This window comes from Macaca fascicularis, chromosome 19, assembly GCF_037993035.2.
Source record: "Macaca fascicularis isolate 582-1 chromosome 19, T2T-MFA8v1.1".
Taxonomy (NCBI): Eukaryota; Metazoa; Chordata; class Mammalia; order Primates; family Cercopithecidae; genus Macaca; species Macaca fascicularis.
This window is the reverse complement of record NC_088393.1, coordinates 57,549,872-57,570,390: the sequence shown is the minus strand read 5'-3', so window position 1 is coordinate 57,570,390 and position 20,519 is coordinate 57,549,872. Positions and strand designations below refer to the sequence as shown.

Genomic DNA, 20,519 nt, shown 5'->3' with positions numbered 1-20,519 from the left:
CCTTCACATGTGGCTGACTCAGAGCCCTCCTCAGTCCCCACACCTCCCACCATTCAGAACCTGAGTAGCCCCTCTCCTGTAACTCATCACCTGCCCTGTCTCCTTGCATTCTCCAGTATCTGCCTTGGGGCCCCTCCTAGTCCACTTAGCACCTCTGGGTGAATTAGAACAAGATACACACCTTCCTCAAAATGCCTGTGTAATCAGGAAAGTCCCTTCATAAATATGCCAGCTTGTACCATCTATGTGAATGGTGTCTCTTAAACAGTGCGTAACCTGCACAACTGTATTTAGTGACCGTGATAACCTTTAAGCTCCACTCTACTCCCAGACCACGTTCCCAGAGCTCACCAGGAGTGCCATTGCCGTTGGCACTGGGGAGCCCCGGAAGAGGGGGTGGCCCTGGAACTGCAGCTGCGGGGGCCAAGGGCGGCCCATCTGGGGTGGAGGTGTCCTTTGGCCCAGCAAGGGGTGGGTCATCGAGGGCAGAGATGGCCGAGGAGATGCTCTCCTGCAGGTCTCGGTTCTTGGCGACAGAGTCTTCCTCGTCCGAGGAGAAGGAGGGCAGTGTCTCGAGGTTCCGCTTCAGCTCCTCATCCAGTCGCTTGCAGGGTGAAGGGCAGCCCAGCCCCAGCCCTTCACTCTCCGCAGCCTCCAGGGCGCCCCCAAGCCCGAAGGCTCCGGAAGGCGGGGGATGTGGCACAGCGGGGGTGGCAGGGGGCTGGGGCTGCAGGCCTCGGGCTGGCACAGAGGGTGGCACGCTCTTGGGAGGGCTGAGCGGAGGTGTCAGGCCCGCCTGGTAAAGTGGTGGGTGGCGCTTGCCTGACTTGAGGAAGTCCAAGAAGGAGGCCATGAAACCCGACTTCATCTCCGGCTGCTTCTCCTCCACCTCCTTGATCTTGGCCTCAATCTTCTCCCGAGTCAGGCTCGAGTCCAGGCTGTTGTGGTCAGTGCCTGATATGGCATCACCCGATGAGGCTCCCAGACCCTCGCCAGCCTTGGGCACAGACAGCTTGATCTAGACATGGGAGTGGCGGGCCGTGAGGGCCCAGGATTCTGGGCCCCCAGTCCCATCCCCCCTCAGCCCCCCAAAATCCAAATTTACAGGTGCTCAGCCCGTGAATTTCTAGAATTCAAACCTGCAAACCCCTTGTCTTAGATTCTAGGACAAGACTGGAGTTCCTCGCTCAGAAGACCAGGAACTTAGACTCACTGAGCTCTTCACTTACAGCCCAGTTCAGGTCCCCAGACCTGCTTCCCATGAAACCCAGGAACGTAGGATCCCTGAATGCCCATCATTTGGGATATAGAAGCTAAAAGCAGGCAATCCGGGTGAGGTGGCTCACGCCTATAATCCCAGCACCTCGGGAGGCTGAGGCGGGCGGATCACTTGAGGTCAGGAGTTTCAAACCAGCCTGGCCAACGTAGTAAAACCCCATCTCTACTAAAAATACCAAAAAAAAAAAAAAAATTAGCCAAGTGTGATGGCGGGTGCCTGTAATCCCAGCTACTCAAGAGGTTGAGGCAGGAGAATCTCTTGAACCCAGGAGGTGGAAGTTACAGTGAGCCAAGATGATGCCACTGCACTGCAGCCTAGGTGACAGAAACTCTCTCAAAAAAAAAAAAAAAAAAAAAAAGGCTAAAAGCATAAGCCCCAACCTCCTGCCTCTCCCTAAACCCATAATTTCCTTTATTTCTTGAGACAGGGTCTCACTCCAGGCCATAGTGCAGTGATGCAATCATAGCTCACTGCAGCCTTGAACTCCAAGGCTCAAGAGATACTCCCACCTCAGCCTCTAAGTAGCTAGGACTATAGGTACACACAGCCACATCTGGCTAAATTTTTGTTTTTAATAGAAACCAGGGTCTCACTACGTTGACCAGGCTGGTCTCCAACATCTGGCTTCCTTCCGGAAGAGATCCTTCCGCCTCAGTCTCCTGAAGTGCTGGCATTACAGGCATGAACCACCGTGGCCAGCCTAGATTCAGAATTTCAATTCTTAGGTCTGCCAGTGGGACCCTGATTCCTCACCTAACTTCCTCACAGATTTTAGGAATATAAACCTTATTATGTCCCTGCCCCAGAAATGCCAAGGTGCGGCTGTAAACCTTTCCTTCCTTTTTAGACTCAAACATCGGGCACAGCCCCTCCTCCCCTATCCCCTACAAGACCCCATCCCCCTCACCTTAAGTGGCTTCAGGGGCTCCAACCGGGTGCCCCCTGCCTCCTCAGCCTTTCGACCCCGGCCTCGGCCCCGGCCCCGGGGTTTCTTGGCGCCATCGGTGGGCGTGGAAGCCGAGGCGGGCCCCGCAGTGGTGGGGACCTCCAGAGGGCGGATCCGGGGCCTCCCCCGGGGCCGGGGCGGCCCATCACGCTTCGCCTTCGTGGGTTTGCGGCCACGGCGCCGGGGGCCATCTGGTCCCGGGTTGGGCGGGCAGAAGTCGATGTCCCCCAGTGGCGAGAGGGCCGGGCGGGAGCGGCAGCTGGAGACCAGGTCGGGCAGGCGCCGGGGGTTGAGGCGGATGTCGGCGGGCACATCAGCCTTGTCCTCGTCCGCCTCGAATTCGTACTCCTGGGCGTAGAGCTTCTTAGGGGTCTGGAAGGGTGGGTCGCGGCGCCGCAGCAGGTGGAAGGAGGATGTCTTGAGCAGCTTCTTTGGCTTGGTAGAGCAGAAGATGGGCGAGGTGAGGCCACCCTTGGGCTCGGAGGCCGGCGCGGGAGGTGGTGGTGGCGGAGGCGGGGGTGGTGGCGCCGCCTGGTGGGGGCCGCTCTGGATCAGGCCCAGTGGCTCGGCGTTGACCGTGGAGGGCAGTTCAGGGGGCTTGTTGGGGTCCAGGCCCAGGCCTGGTGTCTCGGGCCCGGCTCCCGACGCCCGGCCAGGACAGTAGGGCCCATAGGGATCATAGGCAGGGGGGCCCGGGGGTGGCCCAGCGCCCGCCTTGGGGTCCCCCTCGTCCTCGGGTGGCCCGGCCTTGCCGTAGTCATCTGCGGCCCCTCCACCGAACATCTCCTCCATGGTAGGGAAGAAGCTGCGCTCCTCGTCTTGGAGCAAGGAGTCAGGGAAACAGATGGAGGTGAGCGGCACGAAGCGCGGCGCCTTGGTGCCTTGCGGGCTGGGACTGCGGTAGGCACCTGCGGGATCCTTGCCCTCCGAGTTTGGCGGGCCTACGCCGGTGTCCCCAGGCGCCGGGGGCAGCGGCTCCAGAGCCCCGAGCAATTCCTGCATGGCGCCTGGCGGCTCCAGGCTCTCCTCGGGTCGCAGGCGGGGGCTGGGGGCCGCGGGCTCCAGGCCGTGGCTGCGGAGGTGGGCCTCGAGCTGCAGGGGCATGGGTGGTGGAGGCGGGGGTGGCGGTGGAGGTGGCTGGGGTGCCCCATCGCGCGTGGCTGGCTCGAGGAGGTGAACGCCGACTTTGGAGGCGCTGGGAGAGGGACTGGGGGCATGGCTGAGGACCGAGGGGAGCAGCTGGGGAGGAGGCGGAGGCAGCACCAGTGGGAGGTCAGGGCCCCCGGCCTCCAGAAGGAGGCCATGGGGAGTGGGCTGGGTGGACTGGGCCGTGGGAGGTGGGGGTGGTGGGCTCTTTTGCAAGAAGGCCCCCAGCTCCTTGGCACCTGCCCCGTAGTGGACAACGGAGGTGGCCAGCCCCTCAGGGGTCTCGCCACCCCGCTCTGGCCCTTTCTTCTTCTCCTTCAGCCTCCCCAGGCCCAGCTCCAGTGCCGCAGTGGCACCCTCATCCAGGCTAGCACTGGTGCGGATGACACTCTGCAGGTGGTACCTCTGGGGGTCTTCCTTGGCCAACTCGTAGGGTGTACCCGGCGGTCCCCCGGCCCCGCCACTCCCCCCAAGTCCCTTAGAGGCATCTGCTGCCCCGTCCTCGCCCACCAAGCCGTCTGCCCCTGAGGTCCGAGGAGGGCTGGGCGCCTGCAAGAGATGCTGGATGAGGAACTCCTCATCCTCTGTGCGCTCCGCAGGAGGCCCACCTGGGCCCGCCAGCAGCTCCGAGCCATCCCCCTTGCCCTTGTAGCCACCGGCTCCGGCTGCATAGCTGCCAGCTCCCGGAGGTGCCAGGAAAGGGGCTGAGGCCAAGACTGAGCTCAGGTATTTGCCAGGGGCTCCTGGAGAACCGACTCCAGGCGGGCGGCCTGTGGCAGGCGGTGACTGGAGCGGACGAATGATGTGAGATGGGCTGGCCTCACCACCACCTCCCAAGGAGCTGGGTCCCCAGCCACCCCCATGGCCTGAGAGCGCTGGGGAATGGCCAGTACTGTAGCTGAGCGAGGGGCTGGCTGTGGGCAGCCCCTGGGAGTGGGCGGCTGGCCCTGGGTATGGCTCGCCCTGCACCCCATACAGCTGCCCCTGCAGCTGGTCCGGGGAGTAGCTCTGACATGTGGCCAGGCCAGGAGGAGGAGGGCCGCTGGGGGGCTGTGGAGGGCCCCCTGAGTAGCTGGGGCCTTTGCTCAAGTCCTGTGCCTGCCCCGCTCCAAACCCTTGCCCATAGGCCTGGGGTCCCAGAAGCCCTTGCGGCTGACCAGGGGAATAAGCCTGGCCCCCTGCCCCTCCAGCCCCAGAGGCCTTCCCAGTGGCATAGGCGGCTGCCGGTCCACCCAGGCTCTGGCATTTGGGGGTAGCGGTCGAACGGGGTGGGGGGGGCCTGGTAGCACCCCCGGCAGCTGCTCCATAACCACCTTTGCCCGTCTTATACCCAGGCGACTGAATGATGGGGCGGTAACCTCCGCCACCACCTCCGGCCCCACCGCCCCCTGCTGCCTCAGGGCCTGTGGCCCGGCCAGATGCCCCCGCCGTGGCTCCGCTGGGACCAGCCTTGCTAGGCTCCCCAGCACCCGGGGAGGGCTCCCCACCACCCAAGGGGCTGCAGGCCAGGTTGGCCCGGTGGCCCATGGAGGGGTAGCTGCCTCCACAGCTCAGATAGTGCTGGAGGGCATGGGCTGGTGGCGGGGGTGGTGGGGGCTGGGCACTGGCTGGCCGCTGGTAGTGCTTGATGACTGTGTCCTGGCGGGGCAGGGCCCGCTCAGGCGGCGGTGGGCCCGGGGCAGCACCCGAGAAGTTATAGAGCTGTGGGGAGGACTGCTCGGCAGCGGCGGCGGCAGCAGAAGAGGAAGCCAGCAGGTTGAACTGAGTTGGGAGGTGGCGAGGTGGCGGTGGTGGGTCTGGGGGGCCAGGGCGGTAAGGGGGGGTCTGGGCTGGACCGAGACCAGCTGGCCCCAAGACACCGCCTCCTGCCAAGCGCTCAAAGCCCAGTGAAGAGGGCACCGTGGGTGCCTGTGAGGGCTTCAGGTGCAGCACGTCATGAGGAGACAGGAGCCCATTAGCTGGAGGGCTGAATGGGGGGTCCTGGAGGCTGAGGGACGAGGGCACTGGGAAGGGGCGGCTGCCGAAGGAAGCCGGGTGTTGGTAAGCCGACAGGGCAGAGGAGGACGGAAAGGTGCTGGAACCCGGCAGGGCGCCCGAGATGAAGAGCTCCGTGGGGCCTGGCGTGTGCATAGCTGGAGATGAGGAAGACCGCGGGTCAGAGCGGACAGCAAGCCAGCCCCACCCTGGCCCTGCAGGGCCGGCGCTGGGCTTACCGGTTTGCCAGGAAGGACTGCGGAACTGGGAGAGGAGAGAGGAGGCGGAGGGGCCAGGCTGGGGGCCCCGGGATTCCAGGGCTGAGATGAGGTTCATGACGGAGGCGTCGGGCCCTGCTGAGCCCGCGTGGTGGAGGCCAGTGTCGAAGAGTCCAGAAAGACCTGCCCGGGGACAGGGGGTATAGTCAGCCAGGTAGGGATGGGTAGGATAGGGTCAAGAGAGAAAGGGAAGAGGTCAAAAGCAAGTTGGATCAGGAAAAGGAGGGGATGGGAGAGAAAAGGGCAAATTCGAAGACAAGATGGACAGAAGCAAGCTCATGAGACAGGAATGAGGGGAGGGAAGGGGGAAAGGTGAGACAGTAAAGCAAGAGAAGGGGCAATCCAGTCATAAGGACAGGGGCCCAGATAGGAAATGGTAGACAAAAGTGTGGAAAAATCTAGAAGCGAAAGAGCCAGTGGCAAAAGAACAGAGTCCTCAGGAAGGCCAGGAGGGAGACCAAATGTGGGTATTTCCAGCAAGGAAGTGGAAAGGATGGTACAATGAAGTCTCAGAAAGACCAGAGAACGAGTCAAAAGGGACTGAGCTCCATGGGAGGGTTCAGAAAAAAAGATGGGGAGGGAAAAAGGGAAGGAGCCAATCAGGAAGGTCAAAGGTCAAACTAGACAGCATCATGTCATTGCCAGTACCCCTAGGAAGGGGGAACCAATCAGAAACCTTGGAGGCAAAGGCAGGGGGTGGAATAAGGCAATGGGGCAAAATAAGATAAAAGAGGGCGGGCCAGATAATTGGGGCCAGTCAGGAAGAAAGAGAATCAGGAAGACAGAATTCAGAGTTCCAAGGAGCCAAAAGAATAGGGCAAACCCAGAGGGAAAGAATTGGGGTGGGCTGGAGAGAGGCGGAAAAGCCTGGAAGAGAAGGTGGGATTTGGGGGCTGATGGGACAGGTCCAATTGGAGCGAAAGGGGCGGGGCTAGGCAGGGGCGGACGAATCCGGCGAGAAATGAAGCAAGGACCAGCAGCCTCAAAGGCAACCAATCAGAGGAGACACGGCAAGGGGCGGGCCACGGCACGGGCCACGGCCAATTAGGAGGGGCGGAACTTTCAGCAGCCAATCAGCTGCCTCGGGGGAGGGCCAGCCCAAAGCGGGGCGGGATGGGGGCCGTACCTGCCGGGTGGTGGTTGGTGGCATAGCTTTGCAGTGGGTGGGGGGCCGCGTAGGCCTGGCGGTGTAAGATGTCCGTCTCGGGGTGCGAGGTCCTGGAGCTGCCATAAACCAAGCTGGGGGAAAAGGAAAGACGTCAGGGGGTTCTCCCAAGCTGCCTTCTGAGAAAGGAGCTCAGGAAACCCCCCAGGGAGTTGGGGGGATCCTTCCAGCTGATTGGGGTAGGGGGTGTTAAGCTAAGGAACCGTAGGCCTTTAAAGGGGAGAAGACAAGGGAATCGGGGTACCCAACTAAAGAGCCACAGAAATGGCCCCCACTCCAGAGCCCGAATAAAGAGAGCCCGGATAGTCTCACGTTTACAAACAGGCATGCTCAGAGACGAAACTAACACACAGAAGAGGGTCCAAGGCACAGGAAGCGTCTTGAGTTGCAAATGAGAGCCTTCCCCCGTCGACGCCACCAACCCCCCACCCCAGGCCCCGTTCCGGCAACACTGGCCATGGGGCCAACGCCAAAGGTCCACATGGACGACTCCTCTTCCGTAGACACACGGGAACACAGAGGCCCTGAACTTCATGGGGTGGTGCAAAACAAGTTGGGAGCAGGAGGCAGATCGGTTCCCAAGCGGCAACGGTTGGGGGGGGTGGAGAGAAGAGGGAATAAGACCCGGGGAAAGTACCAGGTACAAGTGTGGACAAGAACACCGTCCATCCCCGGGGGTTGAGGTTCAAATGCATGGGCCCGTGCAATGCCAGGTGTGTGTGCAAATGGGTATCCAACTCACCCGTGGGGAAGAAAAGATATAGACGGAGGAATCCCACACCGAAAATCCTGACACAATTGGGGTTATGCCGTGCTGGGAAACTCAGGTGTGTTGGGGGGGAGGTGCTCGGGGGTAGGTGAAGTGTGAGGAAGCAGCAGGAAAGGGGCAGATTCACAGGTGAACACGCTGCCAGCCACGCACGCAGAGGGCCCACGCTCAGACACACAAACACACACCCGGGAAACATCCGACTCTTCCCATGCAACGGCCCCAGTCCGTGGCCAGACTCAGGAGGGCAAACGCTCCACTCCTTGCCATTAACTAGGATTCTCTGCCTTTGGGGGTGGGGGCATTAAAGGGGGCGTGTCCCAGATGCTAGACCCCCCCCTTACACACACAGAACCGCAGCTTAGGAAGGGGGCGGGGCCCCATGCCCACTCTGCGCGCGGAATTCTTGGGGGGGCGCCTAGTGGCGCGGCCTCGCACAGTCCCGGAACAATAGGACCTGAGGGGGGTTCGCGCCCCCCAGATCTGCGTTCTAATTCTTCTCTTCTTCCCACCTTTGCAAGAGCAGCGCCTGGGGCGCGGGGGGGAGGGGTCACCAAGCCGGGAATCCAAGGATGGGGGAAGTCCAGGCCTTGCTTCGCCAGTCCCTCCCACCTTCCCAAGGCCTTCCCGTCCGAAATTGTTTTGCACCCCCATTTTCCCGCTGCAATTCTCCCTTTGCATGCCGGAGCTGGCTTTGGCGGAGTTTGCAATTTGCAAACTGGGGCGGCGGCGTTGTTACAAACCGAGGAAGGCCGCTCCCTTGCAAGCCGGAGGGGAGTTTGCGATGCACGCGTCGCCGGGCGGGCCCGGCCCGGCCCGCCTGGGCTCCCACCCCTTGGCCCCTTTCTCCAGGCCACCCTCAGCTCCTTACCTAGCTTTCGCTGACCTCTCGTAACTCCATCCCGCCCCGGCGCCGAGCGGGTCCCCGAAGCCGGCGCTGGGGTAGTTCCTGTCCATGAATTGGCCGCGGTGGAAATTGGGGGGAGGGGGAGGGAGGGAGGGAGGGAGGGGGCGCGCGCGCTCTCCTCCGCCGCCGCTCCCTCCGCTGCTGCTTTTTTTCCCCCCCTTTTCTCTCTCTCTTTTTTTCTTTGCAGCCGCCGAAGGCCCGGGAAGGCCCCGGGCGGGGGAGGGAGGGGGCAGGGGCGGAGGGGCGGGCAAGGGAGGGGGTGCAGTCGCTGAGCCAAGGAAGGGGGAAGGGGGGTTCCCCCTAGAGGAGGGAAGGGGGGGTGGAGGGACCCCGCTGTCTCCGCCTTTGCCCCGGCGCTTGCGAGAGAAAAAGGGGGGCGCGCGCTCGGGAGGGGGCGTCCCGGGCGGCCCCGGGGTGGGTGCAGGCGCTGGGTGCTCGCTCTCTCGCCGCCGCCGCCGCCGCCTCCTCCTCCTCTGCGCTCACGGTGCAGCCATCTTTGCACAAGGCGGCTGGGGGAGGGGGGAGGGGAAGGGGGGGCGGGCGGCGGGGTGTCTGGCTGCGCTCCGCTTCCTCCCACAATCCCGTGCAAATGCAAAAAAAAAAAAAAAAAAGGGAGAGTGAGAGAGACTGAGCGCAAGCAGGGCCTGGGGGTGTAGGGCGCGTTTGCACAGAAAACCAGTTCCGATGCGCCCGGGATCGCGGTTCATTATTATTATTATTATTATTTGCATTATTTCTGCTTTTTTTGGTCTCCTTTCCGAAGGGTTTTTATTTAGGGGAAGAGCTCAACTCCAGCTCCCTGGGTGCAATGCGAGCCTGCCCGCACCGAGCACGCTTGCAAATATGCCCCCCGCCCTTTCCCTGGGTTACGAAGTGCCTCTGTACCGCACAGGGAGTGCACGAAGACACGCGTGTGCACAGGCGGGGCTGTGCGTGTGCGTACCCTGTGGCACTGGAGGGGACTGTCAGGTCATATCTGCCCATACACAAGACGGCACAGCCGGGGCTGGGCTCCTGGGTCCGAATTTCCCCGCGCGTCTGCCTACCACGGGGGCGGAACTGACCAGTGCCCTCACGGTCAGGAGAGTGTGGGGGCCCGTGAGGGGCCAGGACACGGGAACACGTTGCCGAGAACATGTGTATATCCATACGCGGGGGAAACGCGTGTGCCAGGGCAGGCCTCGGGCCGGGCGACCCCTACTCCCACCATCCCCGCCCCCCCAAGTCCAGCTTCGGCGTCTACGAGGCCTAGGGGCTTCCGGAATCCGGTGTGAATCAGGGGCACGGTTCGGAGAGCCGGGTCTCGAAAGCAGCTCTTCAGTGAGGCCTCCTGAGGCTGCAAGAGAAGAGGCTCACTAGGGAGTCAAAGCTCCTGTGTTTTTTTCCCCTCAGCCAAGACCACTCCGACCGCCCTTGGAGTCTCAGCCAATCCCGGACCCTCTGGGCACAGGCCCCACCCTCTTATACGCCTCCGCACATACAACGCTGGGCCACGCCCCTAGACCATTGCATGGGGCCCCGCCCCTGCACTCCAAGCCCCGCCCTAGGTAATAAGGCCCAAATTCCAAGTCCCGCCCCTGAGCCCAGGTTCCTCCTCCAACGTGCCCACCCCTCTGCGCCCCGCCCCCGGGCAGAAGCCACGCCCCATACCTGGTGTAGGGGGGTGGAGGTGCGTCGTGTACCCCAGAGGCTGCCAGCGCCTGCTCATAGGTGGGGAGGCCTGGGGGTTGGGGTGGGGATGGAGGCAGGGGTGTCGGTGGGCCCAGAGGGCTCAAAGGACTCAGAGGGCTGATAAGCCCAGCCCTGGGGACAGCAAAGGTACAGTTAGCAGAGGCAACTTACAGGATACCTAGACTAAGGCGGAAGAGAGGGGATCTAGGAGATGGAGATTCAGGGTGAAACTGGGACAGGGCTGGAAGGGAGGTGGACCTCAGAAAAGGAGGGTCACCTTCAGCCTAGCCTTACACACAGAAAAGTGCCTCAAATGACAGTCAGCTACACACAGGCAGACACAGAAATCAGCAACCACAGAGACACACTCTTATTCAGACACACCCATGTGCACCAGATACAGGCAGAGCAATAGAGAAAAAGACAGCCCTGCTGGATGCACGGCACACACCTATAGTTCTAGATCCTCAGGAGGCTGAGGTGGGAGGATTTCTTGAGCCCAGGAAATTGAGGCTGCAGTGAGCTGTGAACGGGCCACTGCACTCCAGCCTGAGCAACACAGTAAGACTTTGTCTCTTAAAAAAAAAAAAAAAGGGCCAGGCGTGGTGGCTCACACCTGTAATCCCAGCACTTTGGGAGGCAGAGGCAGGCAGATCACCTGAGGTCAGGAGTTCAAGACCAGCCTGATCAACATGGAGAAACCCCGTCTCTACTAAAAATACAAAATTAGCAGGACATGGTGGCGTGCACCTATAATCCCAGCTACTCGGGAAGCTGAGGGAGGAGAATCACTTGAACCCAGGAGGCAGAGGTTGCAGTGAGCCAAGATCACACTATGCACTCTAGCCTGGGCAACGAGAGTGAAACTCCGTCTCAAAAAAAAAAAAAAAGCCCTGCAGAGAGGCAGGCCAACACACACCAAACAGACAGAACTCAGCCCATCCATATAGACAGGAACACAACATAGATGCACTCCTCACCAATTTCCCACACCCACTCAGGTGCTGCACCTGTCACCACTGAAACTGACATACCACAGACACCCAAACACCACAGGCTGCACCGTCGCAGCCTCACCAGATACAATATCCAGAGTGGTAATCCCAGTACCACAAAGACAGGCCGGCAGCAAAAGTGGTCAGAGCTCCTACTGTGGGCCAGGTACTGAGGATCTAGACAGACAGAGCAACAGACACCAAAACCAGACACAAGCCAGCTCACAGATTCCAAATGACAGTGTCCTCAGGTCTTTCATCAGTGCCCATCTGCCCCCAATCCTTAGCACATCCCTTTAGGTCAACATTTCCTCCCTCCCCTTGCTCTCCACCACCACCGCCTCCTCACTGAATCCCCCTTACTCTTGGGGACAGGGCTGCTGGCCTCGGCGGCGTCGCCAGTGCAGATACCAAAAGGCTCCCAGGCCAGCCAGGACAATGAGAAGGACACCACACGTCAGTCCCACAGCCAGGCCTGCCACATCCACTCGTCCACGCCCTGCAGGGAAGCAGGGAAGGGGAGCCACTGTTTCGGGGACTGCCACCCACCCTAATCAAAATTCCTTCCCACTGAGGGAAGAGAACAGACCCTGAAGCAGGCAGAGCTGGGGTCCCTTCCTAGCCCTGTGACCTCAGGCAATTCACCTCATTCCTTTCTCTGACCCTCCACTGCGGGTTCTGTAAAATGGGAACCATAACCCCTACCCCACTGTGAAAACTTAATGACATCAGGCTGGATACGTGACTGATTACAGGCTGGATACAGTGGCTCACGCCTGTAATCCCAGCACTAGGGAGGCCAAGGCAGGTAGATCACTTGAGGCCAGGAGCTCAAGACCAGCCTGGCCAATATGGTGAAACACTGTCTCTACTAAAAATACAACAAATTAGCCAGGCGTGGTGGTATGTGCCTGTAATCCCAGCTACTTGGGAGGCTGACACAGGAGAATCGCTTGAACCCAGGAGGCGGAGGTTTTAGTGAGCTGAGATCGAGCCCATTGCTCTCCAGCCGAGGCAACAAGAGCAAGACTTCCTCTCAAAAAATAAAAAAACCACCACCACCACCAAAAAAACAAAACTATGTCCTGGCCAGGTGTGGTGGCTCATGCCTATAATCCCAGAACTTTGGGAGGCTGAGGCATGGAGATCACACAAGGTCAGGAGTTTGAGACCAGCCTGGCCAACATGGTGAAATCCCATCTCTACAAAAAATACAAAATTAGCCAGGCGCAGTGGCTCACACCTGTAATCCCAGCACTTTGGGAGGCCAAGGTGGCTGGATCACCTGAGGTCAGGAGTTCGAGACCAGCCTGACCAACATGGAGAAACCCTGTCTCTACTAAAAATACAAAATTAGCCAGGCATGGTGGCGCATGCCTATAATTCCAGCTACTTGGGAGGCTAAGGCAGGAGAATCGCTTGAACCCATGAGGTGGAGGTTGCGGTGAGCCCAGATTGCGCCATGGCACTCCAGCCTGGGCAACAAGAACAAAACTCCGTCTCAAAAAAAAAAAAAAAAAAATTAACCAGGCTTGGTGGTGCTTGCCTGTAGTCCCAGCTACTCAGAAGGATGAGGCAGGAGGATTGCTTGAGCCGGGGAGATTGTGCCACTGCCCTCTAGCCAGGATGACAGAGAGAGACTCTGTCCCCCTCAAAAAAAAAAAAAAAAAAAGTTACATGCACTACTTGGGATATGCTTTTAAAATTATTCATGGTAGCCAGGCACAGTGGCTCATACCTGTAATCTCAGAACTTTGGGAGGCTAAGGCAGGAAGATTACTTGAGCCCAGCCTGGGCAACATAGGGAGGCTCTACAAAAAAAAAAAAAACAATTTTTTTTTTTTTTGAGACAGGGTCTGACTCTGCATGGAGTGCAGTGGAGCAATCGCAGCTCACTGCCACTTGACGTCCAGGGCTCAGGTGATCCTCCTACCTCTGCCTCCTGAGTAGCTGGGACCACAGGTGTGCGTCACCATGCCTGGCTAATTTTGTGTTTTGTAATTTTTTGTATTTTTTGCCCAGGTTGGTCTCAAATTCCTCAAGCAATCCACCAATCTCTACCTCCCAAAGTTCTGAGATTACAGGCATGAGCCACCACTGAGCCTGGGGAAAAAATGTTGGTTTTTTGTTTTGTTTTGAGACGGAGTTGTGCTGTCACCAGGCTGGAGTGCAGTGGCATGATCCCAGCTCACTGCAACCTCCGCCTCCCAGGTTCAAGCGATTCTCCTGCCTCAGCCTCCCAAGTAGCTGGGACTACAGGAGCCCGCCACCACATCCAGCTAATTTTTGTATTTTTAGTAGAGACAGGGTTTCACCATGTTGGCCAGGATGGTCTTGATCTCTTGACCTTGTGATCCGCCCGCCTCGGCCTCCCAAAGTGCTGGGATTACAGGCGTGAGTCACCTTGCCCGGCCGGAAAAAATGTTTTTAATAGCTGGGTGTGGTGCTACAGGTACCTGTAGTCCCAGCTACCTGGGAGGCTGAGGAAGAAGGGTCACTTGACCCCAGGAGGTCGAGGCTACAGCGAGCCAGGATCACTCCAGTATACTCCAGCCTGGGTGACTGGACCCTGTCTCTAAAAGAAAAAAGAAAATGGCCAGGCTCGGTGGCTCACACCTGTAATCCCAGAACTTTGGAGGCCAAGGCAGGAAGATGACTGGAGCCTAGGAGGTAGAGAGCAGCGTAGACAACACAGTGAGACCCCGTCTTTACATAAAAAAATTTTTTAATTATCTGAGCATTGGTAGTGCATGCCTGTAATCCCAGCTACTCAGGAGGCTTAGGTGGGAGGATCACTTGAGCATAGGAGGTCGAGGCTGCAGTGAGTCGCGATTGTGCCACTGCTCTCCAGCCTGGGCAACAGAGCAACCCCATTTCTTTTTTTTTTTTTTTTGGAGATGGAGTCTTACTCTGTTGCCCAGGCTGGAGTGATCTCGGCTCACTGCAACCTCCGCTTCCCAGGTTCAAGCGATTCTGGTGCCTTAGGCTCCCAAATAGCTGGGATTACAGGCGTGCGCCACCATGCCTGGCTAATTTTTGTATTTTTAGTAGAGATGGGGTTTCACCATATTGGTCAGGCTGGTTTTAAACTCCTGACCTCATGATCCACCAGCCTCAGCCTCCCAAAATGCTGGGATTACAGGCGTGAGCCATCATGCCCTGCCCGACCCCGTTTCAAAAAAACAAAAAACAAATGGAGGAATTTAGGGACCCCCTTCTCCCCGCCAATGTAACTAAGAATCTAGAATACATGTTTGACATGTTACTAAGGTGCAGCCCTGTTTGCAATCCAAGGCCTCGAGTCTAAGGACAAGGGAGTATAGGGAGTCGTTGGGCTTGGGGAGGCCTTGCTAGCTCTTGCTGCTGGGGAAACTTCCATGGGCACTAGATAGGTGGGCTTTCCTCCAGAGGTAAACCCCAAATTTTTTGTTTGTTTTTGAGATGGAGTTTCCCTCTTGTTGCCCAGGTTGGAGTGCAATAGTGTGATCTTGGCTCACTGCAACCTCCACCTCCTGGGTTTGAACGATTCTCCGGCCTCAGCCTCCCAACTAGCTGGGATTACAGGTGTGCGCCACCACGCCCAGCTAATTTTTGTATCTTTAGTAGAGACCAGGGTTCACCATGTTGACCAGGCTGGTCTCGAACTCCTGACCTCAGGTGATCCGCTCGCCTCAGCTTCCCAAAGTGCTTGGATTACAGGCGTGAGCCACTGCACCCTGCTGTATGTTTGTTTTTGAGACATCTCCCAGGCTGGAGTGCAATGGTGCAATCTCTGCTCACTGCAACCTCTGCCTCCCAGCTGCAGTGATTCTTGTGCCTCAGCCTCTTGAGTAGCTGGGATTACAGGCACACATCACCACGCCCGGCTAATTTTTGTATTTTTAGTAGAGATGGGGTTTCACCATGCTGGCCAGGCTGATCTTGAACTGCTGACTTCAGGTGATCTGCTCGCCTTGGCCTCCCAAAGTGCTGAGATTACAGGCATGAGCCACCACATCTGACCGCAGTAAACCCCCAGACTTTTGAGCCCCTTTAGCAAAAAGCGCAAGTGCAGCTTCAGAAGGCAGGTCCTCCTGATGTGGGCACCTTCAGGTGGATTCAAGGAGCCACTATGCCTCGCTAGGCCTGTAGGGAAATTACCTCCCCTAGCAACCAGGCTCCAGTGTGAGACTCCAGCCCAGACCTAGGGCCTGTTGCTAAGGTGCATCTACCCCTAGCAACCGGGCCACAAGTGGGTGGGGCATCGGGGGCCCGGAGGGTGGTCCTCCAGTGGGCAGAAGGCCTTGGGTCCTGGAGCCTGGCTAGGTGTGGTTGCTAGGGAGAAGGCCTCCTTAGCAACCAGGCAGCTGCTGGGATGGGGCTGTGGGGGGCGGGGAATCAGCCAGGTACTGCTTCAGGCTTCTTCATCTGGTCTGGCCTGGCCAGGCCCTGTTGCTAAGGAGCAGCCCCCCTTAGCAACAAGGCTGGCAACAAGATGGGGCCTCAGAACTCAGAGGAGGGGTTGTTGGGGGCAAAATGGGCAGGTGAGGATGGGCAGGCTTCCTCCCTTGGTCACGTTGCTAGAGGGCAGTGTCTCCCGCAATCAGGCTGCTGGAGGGGTTGGTGTTTCCATTTACTCTGGACACCAGCGAAGGGTTCAGGTGGGCCTTCCCCTCTCAGCTTAAGGCCTGACAGGCCCTACAGCTCTAGCCTTTCCCTCCACTGACACTTCCCTTCCTAGGGACCCAGGACCTGCATCCAATAAGATGTGGTGGGGCCTGGCACCTATAGTCTCAACAGTCTGGGACACTGAAGCAGGAGGATTGCTTGAGGCCAGGCATTCAAGACCAGCCTGGGCAACATAGTGAGACCCGGTCTGTACAAAAACTACAAAAATTATCATGGTAGTATGGGCCTGGAGTCCCAATTACTCAGGAGGCTGAGGTGGGAAGATCACTTGAGCCTGGGAGGTTGAGGTTGCAGTGGGCCAAGATTGTACCACAGCCCTCCAGCCTGGGTGACACGGCGAGACCCTGTCTCAAAAACAAATAATTAAAAATAAAATAATCATAAGGTGTGGGGGGCTCCTCAGGCAAGCCGGGGTCTTAAGCGGGGGAACTCCTTTAGCAGCCAGCTTCAGAGAGCACAGAATTGGGGGGCAGACGATTCTTGTACCTAATTTGGGGTGGAGGATGTTGGTTTGGCCTCCCTGGGAAGGGACTCCCTTAGCTGCACAGAACAAGACGGCTTCAGCCCCTCACTCACCTCCTTTGCCATTGTAGATGTAGTTCTCCCAAAAGCGCTCCTTGAGGGGGGAGGAGTAGAAAAGAAGGGGGAAAAGCAGCAATTCAGCTGGTAGGTTCACACCCCCAAACTAGCCCATCCTGACTTCTGAGACACCAGGGAGGAGGGAGCTGAAGGCCAGAACCTCCCCCTGCAGCCTCCCCACAGGTATAGAGAAGACAGAGGCCCTCCCCCTGCAACCTCCCCACAGGTATAGAGAAGAGAGAGGGCCCGAAACTCCAGGGTCTTGAGGACCTCACCGTGAGAGTGTTGTCCTCAAAATATTCCCTGGCCTCTTCCCAGGAACACTTCTCTTCATGACACTCCCGTTCCAGGTTCCCTGGTGTGAACAGCTCCAGGTCCCAGTGGTTGGCTCTTGGAATCCGGGTATGGCTACTCAGGAAGCTCTGGGCCTCTGGCGGAGCCAGGAACACTTCTGGACCCAAAGACATGAGGGACAGAAAAATGGAGGGTCCCTAGGGCTGAAGTCATAGGGGGATGGAAAGCAGTGGGGTCCCGGAGGAAGGAGCAGGAGCTGGGAATTCAGACTCTTGGGTCTGAAAGAGGAAGGGGCTGGGTCCTGGAAGAGGAGGGACTAGAGACATTCCTGAGTCAGGGGGAGGCCAATGCCAAGTATCTGGACACCATTTCCCCCAAACACTCACCTTGGTCTGTCTCCCCACTGGGTGAAGTGTCCAGGCAGGTGGTTAATGCCATGTATAGCAGCAGCAGAGAGGGGTGGCCCCTCATATTTTCCAGACACCTAGAACCAGGTGTGTTACAGCTGACAAGGGCCTCAGTCCCTGGGTAATAAGGCAGTGCTCTATCGACTGACCTCTGTGGTCCACGAATGATAATAATAGCAGACACTTACACAGCCTGTATTCTCTGCCAGATATTGTTTTTTTTTTTTTTTTTTTTTGAGATGGAGTCTCACGCTGTCGCCCAGGCTGGAGTGCAGTGGCACGATCTCGGCTCACTGCAAGCTCCGCCTCCCGGGTTCATGCCATTCTCCTGCCTCAGCCTCCTGAGTACCTGGGACTATAGGCACCTGCCACCACACCCGGCTAATTTTTTTGTATTTTTAGTAGAGACGGGGTTTCACCGTGTTCTCCAGGATGGTCTCAACCTCCTGACCTCGTGATCCTCCCGCCTCAGCCTCCCAAAGTGAATTTTCATATTTTTCGTAGAGATGAGGTTTCACCATGTTAGCCAGGCCAGTCTTGAACTCCTGACCTCAAGTGATCCGCCCACCTCAGCCTCCCAAAGTGCTGGGATTACAGGCATGAGCCACTATGCTCTGACTCAACTCATTTGACTTTTCACAGGAGTCATACAAAAATTAGCCGGGCGCGGTGCTGGGCGCCTGTAATCCCAACTACTTGGGAGGCTGAGGCAGAAGAAGAATCGATTGAGCCTGGGAGGCGGAGGTTGCAGTGAGCCGAGATCGTGCCACTGCACTCCAGCCTGGATGACTGAGTGAGATTCCATGTCAAAAACAAAACAAAACAAAACTTTGCACAGGAGTCCTTTTTTTTTTTTTTTTTTTTTTTTTTTGAGACGGAGTCTCGCTCTGTCGCCCAGGCTGGAGTGCAGTGGCGCGATCCTGGCTCACTGCAAGCTCCGCCTCCTGGGTTCCCGCCATTCTCCTGCCCCAGCCTCGCGAGTAGCTGGGACTACAGGCGCCCGCCACTGCGCCCGGCTTATTTTTTTTTTTTTTTTTTTTTTTTTTTTTTTTTTTTTTTTTTTGAGACGGAGTCTCGCTCTGTCACCCAAGCTGGAGTGCAGTGGCGCGATCCTGGCTCACTGCAAGCTCCGCCTCCTGGGTTCACGCCATTCTCCTGCCTCAGCCTCCCGAGTAGCTGGAACTACAGGCGACCGCCACCGCGCCCGGCTCATTTTTTGTATTTTTTTAGTAGAGACGGGGTTTCACCATGGTCTCGATCTCCTGACCTTGTGATCCGCCCGCCTCGGCCTCCCAAAGTGCTGGGATTACAGGCGTGAGCCACCGTGCCCGGCCGCCCGGCTTATTTTTTGTATTTTTAGTAGAGACCGGGTTTCACCGTGGTCTGGATCTCCTGACCTTGTGATCCGCCCGCCTCCGCCTCCCAAAGTGCTGGGATTACAAGCGTGAGCCACCGCGCCCAGCTTTTTTTTTTTTTTTTTTAAGACAGTCTGGCTCTGTCACCCCAGGCTGGAGTGCAGTGGCGCTATCTCAGCTCACTGTGACCTCTGCCTCCTGGGTTCAAGCGATTCTCCTGCCTTAGCCTCCTGGGTAGTTGAGATTACAGGCGCGCATCACCACGCCCAGCTAATTTTTTTTTTTTTTTTTTTTTTTTTTTGAGACAGAGTCTCACTCTGTCGCCCAGGCTGGAGTGCAGTGGCAGGATCTCAGCTCACTGCAAACTCCACCTCCCAGGTTCACACCATTCTCCTGCCTCAGCCTCCCGAGTAGCTGGGACTACAGGCACCCGCCACCATGCCCGGCTGATTTTTTGTATTTTTAGCAGAGATGGGGTTTCACCGTGTTAGCCAGGATGGTCTCGATATCCTGACCTCGTGATCTGCCCGCCTCAGCCTCCCAAAGTGCTGGGATTATAGGCGTGAGCCACCGCGCCCAGCCCATGCCCGGCTAATTTTTACATTTTTAGTACAGACAGGGTTTCACCATGTTGGCCAGTCTGGTCTCAAACTCCTGTCCTCAAGTGATCCACCTGCTTCAGCCTCCCAAAGTGCTGGGATTACAGGTGTGAGCCACTGCGCCCGACCAGGAGTCCTATTATTGTCCCCAATATAGAGAAAAGGAAACTGAGGCACAGAGAGGTAAAATAGCTTGCCAAAGGTCACACAGTGTGCAAGTGTGAGAGCCAGGATTTCAGTGAAGGCAGTGTCCGCCAGAGAAGAGAGCAGAGAGCAAGCAGCTTATCTTTTTTCCCCATTGTGTCTACAGCACCTGACACAGATGCTCATAAACATGTCCACTGGTGATCTGGAGTCTTCCCTTCCTGGTAATTTCCACTTGTGCCTCTCTCTGTGCTCATTGTCACATCCACCCACAGACAACAAAGATTACGAGAGAGGCAGAGGCAGAGGATTAGTTGTATTATCGGGTCTAGGGACCTAGGGGGCAGGGGCCTTGGACTCCTGGGCCTAGGAGCCCCAAACTTCTGGGTCTCGGAGGGGCGGGGAGCCAGGATGCCTGGGTCCCCAAGCCAGGCTCTTCCTCCAGGGACATTCACTTACCTGCCCAGAAATGTGAGCACTGCCCCTTCCTCTTTAATGGAGACCTCCTTAGCCAGCTGTGAAGAGGGACAGGGAAGAGGGGAGGGGATAAGGAGGAGGGTGCCCCACTCCCGGTAACCAAGCCTGATCCCGGTTTCTGGCAGGGGGGCGGAACTTGCCATTACCTGCCCTGGGCGGGACTCAGGTAAGGGACAAAGTATTTAAAGGGACCTTGGGATAAAGGACTTAAAGTCCGGAGATCCATGGGGAAGCCAAGGTGTCGAATACCATGGGGCACTTGGGGGATTGGATTCGACCCTCCTCCTCCCTCTCGCCCCCTACCCGCTCTGGCTGTACCCTGGAAGTTCGCCTGGCCGAGCTAGAAAAATTAATGTCTGGGTCCCTAGATACCTAGAAACTAGCGGGGACGATATGCCTTAGTCCCTGGGACAGCTGGGCAGTGCCGCAGTAAATCCCTGTTTCCTGAGGGCGACTTGAACGGCTTTGACTTTCAATTTCCCAATGGCTTTGTCTGTAAAATGGGAGCGCAGTTGTCCCTTCTCAATTGAGTTTTAAGATGCAGCAAGAAGAGTGGATGATATATTTGGGGAAGTGGGCTTCCCGATCTCTAGGGGAAGTGATTAGTCCTTAAATTTGGGCTTGGAGGGACTCAAAGCCTGGGAATCAAGCAGGAAAAAACGATCTCCCTGGGAAATGCCTAGTACATAGTAAGCGTTCTCCATATTCCCACCAGGTTCAATATCCGGAACCTTCTATTTGCCACTCACGTTTCCGAAGGGAGAAAGAGAAGAGAGGACTTGAGCAAGCCAGGCGAGGCACTTCCGCAACTAGGGGCAGCTCTACTTCCGATGCCTTCTACTGGGCGGAAGTGGGCGGAGCGGAGG

General features: G+C 57.7%; 2 protein-coding genes across 7 annotated transcripts in view; both read right to left on the bottom strand.

Moving 5' to 3' along the window:
• The window catches only part of PRR12 (proline rich 12), a 37,591-nt gene extending 28,620 nt beyond the window's left edge, over positions 1-8,971 (bottom strand). The window contains exons 1-5 of the mRNA XM_045380003.2: positions 8,429-8,971; positions 6,750-6,862; positions 5,585-5,746; positions 2,187-5,503; positions 352-1,018 (exon numbers count right to left, since the gene is read on the bottom strand). Of these exons, the coding sequence (XP_045235938.2) occupies positions 352-1,018; positions 2,187-5,503; positions 5,585-5,746; positions 6,750-6,862; positions 8,429-8,514 (4,345 nt within the window). The 5' untranslated portion in view covers positions 8,515-8,971. The remainder of the gene's footprint in view (positions 1-351; positions 1,019-2,186; positions 5,504-5,584; positions 5,747-6,749; positions 6,863-8,428) is intronic.
• A 189-nt stretch (positions 8,972-9,160) lies between these two features.
• PRRG2 (proline rich and Gla domain 2) lies at positions 9,161-20,464 on the bottom strand. 6 transcript variants are annotated; one of them, XM_045380007.3, is made up of 8 exons: positions 20,403-20,464; positions 19,636-19,691; positions 17,058-17,195; positions 16,653-16,828; positions 16,375-16,414; positions 11,494-11,629; positions 10,115-10,267; positions 9,161-9,800 (listed from the first exon to the last, which is right to left on the bottom strand). In XM_045380007.3, exons 3-8 carry the CDS (start codon positions 17,140-17,142, stop codon positions 9,782-9,784), a joined length of 609 nt encoding a protein of 202 aa, XP_045235942.2. In that variant the 5' UTR covers positions 17,143-17,195; positions 19,636-19,691; positions 20,403-20,464; the 3' UTR covers positions 9,161-9,781. The 6 variants fall into 6 exon arrangements, 4 of the variants coding, with proteins under 4 accessions (XP_045235942.2, XP_065391782.1, XP_045235940.2 ...); XM_065535710.2 differs by having other exon boundaries at positions 17,058-17,155; XM_045380005.3 differs by lacking the exon at positions 20,403-20,464 and adding an exon at positions 19,346-19,423 and having other exon boundaries at positions 17,058-17,155; positions 19,636-19,773.
• Positions 20,465-20,519: the final 55 nt, after the last annotated feature.